We start from the raw sequence: 10,000 nt of genomic DNA, 5'->3' as shown, positions 1-10,000 counted from the left end.
ACAGTAGAGAACAGTCCTTCTAGATTCCATGTTAGATCTACTATTATACAGTAGAGAACAGTCCTTCTAGACTCCATGTTAGATCAACTATTATACAGTAGAGAACAGTCCTTCTAGACTCCATGTTGGATCAACTAGTATATAGTAGACAACAGTCCTTCTAGACTCCATGTTGGATCAACTAGTATATAGTAGACAACAGTCCTTCTAGACTCCATGTTGGATCAACTATTATACAGTAGACAACAGTCCTTCTAGACTCCATGTTGGATCAACTAGTATATAGTAGACAACAGTCCTTCTAGACTCCATGTTGGATCAACTAGTATACAGTAGACAACAGTCCGTCTAGACTCCATGTTGGATCAACTAGTATATAGTAGACAACAGTCCTTCTAGACTCCATGTTGGATCAACTAGTATACAGTAGACATGTCAGTTCATTGTATTGTTATTGTATTTATTTTGTTTTCTTTTCATTCTCTTGGTTTTATCATGTGTTTGACAAGGTAAACTGCATAAGCAGGAAGTAGTTTGTTATTGGATAGAAGCTAAAGGAGCAACCAAACTGTATCTACCATGTAACATACTGTATCTACCATGTAACATACTGTATCTACCATGTAACATACTGTATCTACCATGTAACATACTGTATCTACCATGTAACATACTGTATCTATCATGTAACATACTGTATCTACCATGTAACATACTGTATTGTAACATACTGTATCTACCATGTAACAAACTGCATCTACCTTGTAACATACTGTATCTACCATGTGACATACTGTATCTACCATGTAACATACTGTATTGTAACATACTGTATCTACCATGTAACAAACTGTATTGTAACATACTGTATCTACCATGTAACAAACTGCATCTACCTTGTAACATACTGTATCTACCATGTGACATACTGTATCTACCATGTAACATACTGTATCTACCATGTAACATACTGTATTGTAACAGACTGTATCTACCATGTAACATACTGTATTTTAACATTCTGTATCTACCATGTAACATACTGTATTGTAACATACTGTATCTACCATGTAACATTCTGTATCTACCATGTAACATACTGTATTGTAACATACTGTATCTACCATGTAACATACTGTATCTACAATGTAACATACTGTATTTTAACATACTGTATCTACCATGTAACATACTGTATTGTAACAGACTGTATCTACAATGTAACATACTGTATTGTAACATTCTGTATCTACCATGTAACATACTGTATTGTAACAGACTGTATCTACAATGTAACATACTGTATTGTAACATTCTGTATCTACCATGTAACATACTGTATTGTAACAGACTGTATCTACAATGTAACATACTGTATCTACCATGTAACATACTGTATCTACCATGTAACATACTATATTGTAACATACTGTATCTACCATGTAACATACTGTATTGTAACAGACTGTATCTACAATGTAACATGCTGTATTGTAACATTCTGTATCTACCATGTAACATACTGTATCTACCATGTAACATACTGTATTGTAACATACTGTATCTACCATGTAACATACTGTATTGTAACATACTGCATCTACCATGTCAGATACTGTATCTACCATGTAACATACTGTATTGTAACATACTGTATCTACCATGTAACATACTGTATTGTAACATACTGCATCTACCATGTCAGATACTGTATCTACCATGTAACATACTGTATTGTAACATACTGTATCTACCATGTAACATACTGTATTGTAACATACTGCATCTACCATGTCAGATACTGTATCTACCATGTAACATATTTGCCCCTTTCATCATATTTTTGCTCTGTGCCCTCGGCATGACGCCTGGATGTGACAAAGACCTTGTATGACAAACGGCCAGTACAATGAGATTTGGAGACGGTGCTTGGTGACGACAGGAAGTAGTACTTCCTGTCTCAGTTTCTTGTGAAAAGTGCTGAGGGGAGAGCTTTGGCACGGGGGAAGGGGTCTGTGCTCCGTCCGAGAGGATACAGGCCAGGACACGGTGTGATTTGTTGGCTGGCCCCCTGACTGCCACTGGGGACGTGCCCCTAGGTTAGAAGCCCTTTCTCCCCCCCCCCCCCCCCCCCCCCCTTCCCCCCCAATCAGTTGAGCGGGTCCCCGATGCGGTAGCAACGAAGGACCGCGTCCCCCACCGTCCACCTCTGTTACTGGAGCCAAACTGTTGGTTACACATCCTGATGGGAGTTTTGTGCTACAGAAAACATTGGTGCCAGCGAGTTGTCCTCTCTTTGCCCCGAAGAGAGACGACCAAAGAGAATCCTAGTTAGCAGTTCAGAGAGACGACCAAGGAGAATCATATTTAGCAGTACAGAGAGACGACCAAGGAGAATCATATTTAGCAGTTCAGAGAGACAACCAAGGAGAATCCTAGTTAGCAGTACAGAGAGACGACCAAGGAAAATCATATTTAGCAGTACAGAGAGACGACCAAGGAGATTCATATTTAGCAGTTCAGAGAGACGACCAAGGAGAATCCTGTTTAGCAGTACAGAGAGACGACCAAGGAGAATCATATTTAGCAGTACAGGGAGACGACCAAGGAGAATCATATTTAGCAGTACAGAGAGACGACCAAGGAGAATCATATTTAGCAGTTCAGAGAGACAACCAAGGAGAATCCTAGTTAGCAGTACAGAGAGACGACCAAGGAGAATCCTAGTTAGCAGTTCAGAGAGACGACCAAGGAGAATCATATTTAGCAGTGCAGAGAGACTACCAAGGAGAATCATATTTAGCAGTTCAGAGAGACAACCAAGGAGAATCCTAGTTAGCAGTACAGAGAGACGACCAAGGTGATCCTTAGTTAGCAGTACAGAGAGACTACCAAGGAGAATCCTATTTAGCAGTTCAGAGAGACGACCAAGGAGAATCCTGTTTAGCAGTTCAGAGAGACGACTAACGAGAATCCTAGTTAGCAGTACAGAGAGACGACCAAGGAGATTCATATTTAGCAGTTCAGAGAGACGACCAAGGAGATTCATTTTTAGCAGTTCAGAGAGACGACCAAGGAGAATCCTAGTTAGCAGTTCAGAGAGACGACCAAGGAGAATCCAATTTACCAGTTCAGACAGAGAACCCAGAAGAATCCTATCTCTCACAGATCCATCTGTATTTATAGGAACAGTCATAGTCCCACCATTCTCCTGTGTCTGATGACCAGGAGTAGAAATACACACAGTTCTCTGCTCCTCCACCATTAGGGTCTTTACTGTTCCAATACCTGTAGAAGAAACAACACAGAATCAGACTGTCCACTGTTCCAATACCTGTAGAAGAAACAACACAGAATCAGACTGTCCACTGTTTCAATACCTGTAGAAGAAACAACACAGAATCAGGCTGTCCACTGTTCCAATACCTGTAGAAGAAACAACACAGAATCAGGCTGTCCACTGTTCCAATACCTGTAGAAGAAACAACACAGAATCAGACTGTCCACTGTTCCAATACCTGTAGAAGAAACAACACAGAATCAGACTGTCCACTGTTCCAATACCTGTAGAAGAAATAACACAGAATCATTACTGCCCACTGTTCCAATACCTGTAGAAGAAACAACACATAGAATCAGGCTGTTCACTGTTCCAATACCTGTAGGACAAACACAGAATCAGACTGTCCACCGTTCTAATACCTGTAGAAGAAAAAACACATAGAATCAGGCTGTCCACTGTTCCAATACCTGTAGAAGAAACAACACAGAATCAGACTGTCCACTGTTACAATACCTGTAGAAGAAACAACACAGAATCAGGCTGTCCACTGTTCCAATACCTGTAGAAGAAACAACACAGAATCAGACTGTCCACTGTTCCAATACCTGTAGAAGAAACAACACAGAATCAGACTGTTCACTGTTACAATACCTGTAGGAGAAACAACACATAGAATCAGGCTGTCCACTGTTCCAATACCTGTAGAAGAAACAACACATATAATCAGGCTGTCCACTCCAAATCTCATACTCCAGACAGTGATGTCATAGTGACACAGAATTCATTAATGTCTTACTTTGTGGTCAGTGGTGTGTCGTCCACCCATTTCCAGGTCCCCTCAGAAACAGAGTCAGTCAGACCAATCCAGACATAGTTCTTTACCCCGCATAACCAATTGACAAATGTCTGTAGTTGTGGGAGAGAGACAACATTGTTAAAACATAGTCATTACTGCTCGTTATCTCTCTCTCTCTTTTTTTCTCTCTACGTCACACACACACCTGATCGTCTTCACTCTTGATGACCACCAGGTCTGCTCCTCGATTTCTGCAGTCCTGTCTGCTCTCCTCCCAGGATTTTGTCTCAGTAGAGACGTAATAACAACTGCTACCAAGCTTCTTCCATCCGTCCGGACACACTATAAGTTGAACATTTCTTGCTTTAGTCACGTTAATACAACAATGAATTAAGTATCAATCAGACAGTCAAGGAAGACACTAACTAATGGACGGTTCGGAAGTTCCTTTAATGTAAGTTCAATTACCTGTTTGTACGTGTCATGTGAACTGATAACAGAACAGTCATTAGCCAATTTCACTCACCTTTCTGAACTAAAGATTGTTTCAGACATTCTGCCTCTTTTTGTAGCTGGTCTCTTTCTTCAGTCAGGGTGTTGTTACTGGTCTGCAGCTGTTCTCTCTCTTTGGTCAGGCTGTTGTTGTTAGTCTGTATCTGGTATCTTTCTGCAGTCAGGGTGTTGCAGCTGGTCTGTAGCTGGTCTCTCTGTTTGGTCAGGGTGTTATAATTGGTCTGCAGCTGGTCTCTTTCTGCAGTAAGGGTGTTGTTACTGGTCTGGAGCTGGTCTCTCTCTTTGGTCAGGGTGTTGTAGCTGGTCTGTAATTGGTCTCTCTCTTTGGTCAGGGAGTTGTAGCTGGTCTGTAGCTGGTCTCTCTGTTTGGTCAGGGTGTTGTAGCTGGTCTGCAGCTGGTCTCTTTCTGCAGTAAGGGTGTTGTTACTGGTCTGTAGCTGGTCTCTCTCTTTGGTCAGGGTGTTGGAACTGGTCTGTAGCTGGTCTCTCTCTTTGGTCAGGGTGTTGTAACTGGTCTGTAGCTGGTCTCTCTCTTTGGTCAGGTTGTTGGAACTGGTCTGTAGCTGGTCTCTCTCTTTGGTCAGGGTGTTGGAAATGGTCTGTAGATGGTCTCTCTCTTTGGTCAGGGTGTTGAAACTGGTCTGTAGCTGGTCTCTCTCTTTGGTCAGGTTGTTGGAACTGATCTGTAGCTGGTCTCTCTCTTTGGTCAGGGTGTTGGAACTGGTCTGTAGCTGGTCTCTCTCTTCGGTCAGGGTGTTGTAGCTGGTCTGTAGCTGGTCTCTCTCTTTGGTCAGAGTGTTGTAGCTGGTCTGTAGCTGGTCTCTCTCTTTGGTCAGCGTGTTGTTGCTAGTCTGTAGCTGGTCTCTCTCTTTGGTCAGGGTGTTGTAGCTAGTCTGTAGCTGGTCTCTCTCTTTGGTCAGGGTGTTGTAGCTGGTCTGTAGCTGGTCTCTCTCTTTGGTCAGGGTGTTGTAGCTGGTCTGTAGCTGGTCTCTCACTTTGGTCGGGGTGTTGTAGCTGGTCTGTATCTGGTCTCTCTCTTTGGTCAGGGTGTCGAAACTGGTCAATTGGTTTCTCTCTGTGAAATAATACAATCAACAACCAAGATAAAAGTTAATGAGACATGACCCAGACTGATGTCAATTTCAATTCCAGTCAATTCAGGAAGTACACTGGAATAATTTTCAATTAGAAACGTGTGGAATTTGAATTTTCTGAATTAAATTGAATGGTATTGAAATGTAATCGATCCCTGGTCATTACACCACTGATGATGAAGAATGTTTGAGTGAGAACATATGAAACTCACGGTAGAGTAACAGGCCTATGATCCAAGCCAGTAGGAGAACACACAGCAGCCCCAGACACACTGCAGCAGTTGGGAAATGTCTCTTCCACCTCCAAAGATACACTGAAGTACATATTATTATCATTCGAACTTGATCAATGTATATACATATGTTTTTCTTTCCAGTTGCTCTTTGAATCACTGAGGGAAATACACAAGGAACATGGAACAGAACACCAGAACTGAGTTCCAGAACCTCACATGTTCTACTGCTTGACTTCCAGAACCTCTAACAGAATATTTGCTTAAACATGCATGAGTTCAGGCACCCAAAATGACTGCCGGAAGCTATTTCAATCACGATCAAATTCCATTTGTTAAGTACTTCATAAAACAACAGGCGTATGCTAATAGTGAAATGCTGACCCATGGGTCATTTTCCAACAATGCAGAGAGAAATAAATATAAATACAGACGAGGATTAAATAACGAATAGCATTAACAAGTAAAAAATAACATGGGCTATAACAATACATATACGGGGAGTAACAATACATTGTGGATGTGCAGGGGTACAAGGTAACCCGGAAATGAATTTTCCACATTTTGTGTTAGTCTGAATGAAATAAAAAATTGTTGTCACTCTCCTGGAAATATGTTTTTAGAAATGTTTACAAATTAAAATAATAATAATTATTATTATTCAACCTCTTATTGGCAAGTCTAAATACGTTCAGGAGTAAACATTTGTAAACATGTGTTTAACAAGTCACATAATAAGTTGCATGGACTCACTCTGTGTGCAATAATAGTGTTTAACATGATTTTTTTTCAATGACTACCTCATCTCTGTACCCCAACACATACAATTATCTGTAAGGTCCCTCAGTCAAACAGTGGATTTCAAACACAGATTCAACCACAAAGACCAGGGTGGTTTTCCAATGCCTCGCAAAGAAGAAGGGCACCTATTGATACGTTTTTTTTTTTAAATACAGATGTTGAATATCCCTTTGAGCATGGTGAAGTTATTACACGTTGAATGGTGTATCAATATACCCAGTCACTACAAAGATACAGGTGTCCTTCTTGACTCAGTTGCCGGAGAGGAAGGAAACTGCTCAGGGATTTCACCATACGGCCAATGGTGACTTTAAAACAGTTTTGGAGTTTAATGGTTGTGACAGGAGAAAACTGAGGATGGATCAACATTGTAGTTACTCCTCAACACTACTTGACAATGTGGAAATAAGAAAGCTGTCCAACATAGAAAATATATGGCAAAAAATGTGGCAAAGAAATTAAAATGTTGTCCTGAATACAAAGTGTTGTATTGGATTTTCCCAAAACATTTGAGTACCACTCTCCATAGTTTCAGGATTAAAAAAAAGAAACAGACTGGAATTAACCAGGCAAAATCCTAGAGGAAAACCTGGTTGTTTGATTGCCACCAGACACTGGGAGAAAATTTCACCTTTCAGTTGGACAATAACCTAAAAGGCCAAATTTACACTTGTAGCGCCCGATGCCGGAGTTGAGAAGCAGGTACGGGGAGTCAAAATTTAATAAGGAACAGACATGAAGTAAGACAGGCACAGAGTCAGCACACGGGCAGAACAACGTCATTCGACAGTCACTGCAGAAGCGGGGGAAAACGCGGGACGGGGAAAAGCAGGAGTGCGTAATGCTGGGGAGCCTGGCGCCTTCGAGCACCAGGATGAGAAGGGAGCAGGCGTGACAATACTGGAGTTTGCAGAGTTACATTTTTTTACCTTTATTTAACTAGGCAAGTCAGTTAAGAACAAATTCTTATTGAACATACATTTGTCATATTTTATTGTCATATTTTTAATAACTTGTCCATAAGGCATATGTTTTGTCCATTTGCAATATGATATCATAGGAAGTCAAAAGTCAGTGAACCATTGCCAAATGCCATAAGAAGTGTCCAAATGCAATATGAAAGTATTGAAAGTGCCAAATCAGGATGTTATGTCCATTTGCTATGTACGATCATAGGAAGTCGGTTTTCAAACCCAAAAGTCAATGAACCATGTCCAAATTGCATTTATACTGCCCAGATGAAATATAGCACTATGCTAAGCCATGAATCAACCTAGATGGTCTATTTGTCATGTATAATGAGGGAGAAGTGGGACTCTGTTGTTTTTTAAAGATTTTTTGAAAAATGTCCAAATGACCAGGGGCACGGGTGGAGGGTGCTCCCTCACCAACCGTGGACCCCTTGCACCCCCCTAAAGGCATTAAAAACAATTTAAAAAATGTGCTTCTGGTAACCCGTTCCAATCACCCAGTGCACGGCTGTCTATTTGCAACATGTTCCAATGGGCATTTACCATCACAAATTTGACATGCTCAAAAATTATGCAGAAATGCAAAATTGACTGGCCCGATGAACTCGGGATGGCCGGGCAGTGATAGTGGTTCCTCTCCATCACTCGTTGTGTTGATTTCATCATCTCCATTTGGTGATGTTTTTGCACTGTTGAATCATATTGCAAACGCACTGTGCATTTGCAATATGTTTCAATGGGCATTTACCATCACAAATTTGTCACTGTTTAAACATATTGTAAATGGACAAAAGTCAGCCATCAAGTCACTGTCCATCAGTCAATTAGACATCAAACTGATACAAACTGACACCACGTACACTTTTTCCAACTTGTTTTGAAGCCAACTATCACATCTTTCAGAGCAGGCCCAAAATTCACAGAGCTTTCTGTTTAAAACATAATTAAAACATTCAAAATGTAGCTACGTTCTGCGGGTTCAGTTCTGACATTATGTGTAGACCTAGTTGAGGCGACCCCGAATCCCAAGTTTTGGCTCGATAGGTAATTTGGAGCCTGAGCCGCGACCTTAATTGGTGCTGAAAATCCACATTTTCCAGGCGTTGCTACGGGGTCCTTGAATGAGCTATCGGACAGAAACGTTAGGGTCCGTCTCTATGGGCCGAGGCAGTTTCAATGCACCTAGTCTTGCGACTCTGGGCCTTTTATAAATGTCGTCATTTTCATGAAGGTGAAAATGAATTGAAGTTATTGCAAATGTACGAGGCTTTTTCTGGGTCTGAGAACCTTCTAGAGCCCCATAACTCACCGTGCACTCATCGGAAATGTATTCCTATGGGGAGAGAAGTCATTGCAAACTGTTTGCTAAGGGTTAATACCACACAGTCAAGGTTAAGCTTGCACAGATCGGGAGGACCTCAGGAACATTCTTAAAGTTGAACTGTGCTTCTAACCGTAACGGTTCCCCCGCTGTCCCCAAAAAGCACCTGAAATTTTAGGGCCACGCTTCATTTTAGGCCTATTTTTTCACGGTCGCTGCGCTCAGACCGAGCAAGCTACGGTCAAGCAGGGCATCTCGTTGAACTCGGCACGGCCTAGAGATTATGGTAATGCCATTGCTCTGTGTTTCTTTAAGCCCCACACTGTGTCACTCCCTCCTTGCTGTGTGTGTGTGTGTGTGTGTGTGTGTGTGTGTGTGTGTGTGTGTGTGTGTGTGTGTGTGTGTGTGTGTGTGTGTGTGTGTGTGTGTGTGTGTGTGTGAGAGAGCTTTTCTTTGACGTTTGTTGGGAGAAATGACTGATTTACAGTTCATGAGGGTTGCCTAATCACACGTGAAGTTTTGAAAAGATCTGACCTGTTTTAACTATTTTAACTATGTAACTTCCGGTTGACACAGGAAGCTGAAAGTGAACACATATCCTCCTTGGGGTAGGCTCTTACAGAATATTGAGTTTGTATATTGAGTCTTATATTGAGTCTTTACGTTAAGAACTGACTTATTTCCAGAGTGTTGAATGAGTGTGTGTTATTTCAGAAATCACGAAGAGCTCCTAAACCCACCTTAACGGATGTCTTGTAAATTATGATAGATAAATGGTTTCTTTTTTCCTGACACTGTAGATTTGTGTACTTTGACGTGAAGTGGTCAAATTAGCGCTCTATTTTCGTTTTTGACCTTTAATCCCAGGAAAATGGCCTTAACTCAAAAAGCGTTGAGGCCTCGACACCATCGTGTTCGGGGCCAACTGCCCATTATGCCAAACCTATGCTCACCAAGTTCCGTCTTCAAAGTCTTTTCCGTTTAGGAG

General features: G+C 41.4%; 1 protein-coding gene across 1 annotated transcript in view; it reads right to left on the bottom strand.

The window, feature by feature from the left end:
* Positions 1-439: 439 nt before the first annotated feature.
* LOC149980647 (uncharacterized) overlaps positions 440-10,000 on the bottom strand; it is a 14,464-nt gene continuing 4,903 nt past the window's right edge. The window contains exons 2-6 of the mRNA XM_090188186.1: positions 5,899-6,000; positions 4,606-5,667; positions 4,285-4,421; positions 4,080-4,189; positions 440-3,288 (exon numbers count right to left, since the gene is read on the bottom strand). Of these exons, the coding sequence (XP_090044312.1) occupies positions 3,156-3,288; positions 4,080-4,189; positions 4,285-4,421; positions 4,606-5,667; positions 5,899-6,000 (1,544 nt within the window). The 3' untranslated portion in view covers positions 440-3,155. The remainder of the gene's footprint in view (positions 3,289-4,079; positions 4,190-4,284; positions 4,422-4,605; positions 5,668-5,898; positions 6,001-10,000) is intronic.

Source organism: Oncorhynchus mykiss, chromosome 10 (genome assembly GCF_057628025.1).
Source record: "Oncorhynchus mykiss isolate SJ-2025 chromosome 10, ASM5762802v1, whole genome shotgun sequence".
NCBI classification, from domain to species: Eukaryota; Metazoa; Chordata; class Actinopteri; order Salmoniformes; family Salmonidae; genus Oncorhynchus; species Oncorhynchus mykiss.
This window is presented reverse-complemented; position numbering and strand designations above follow the sequence as displayed.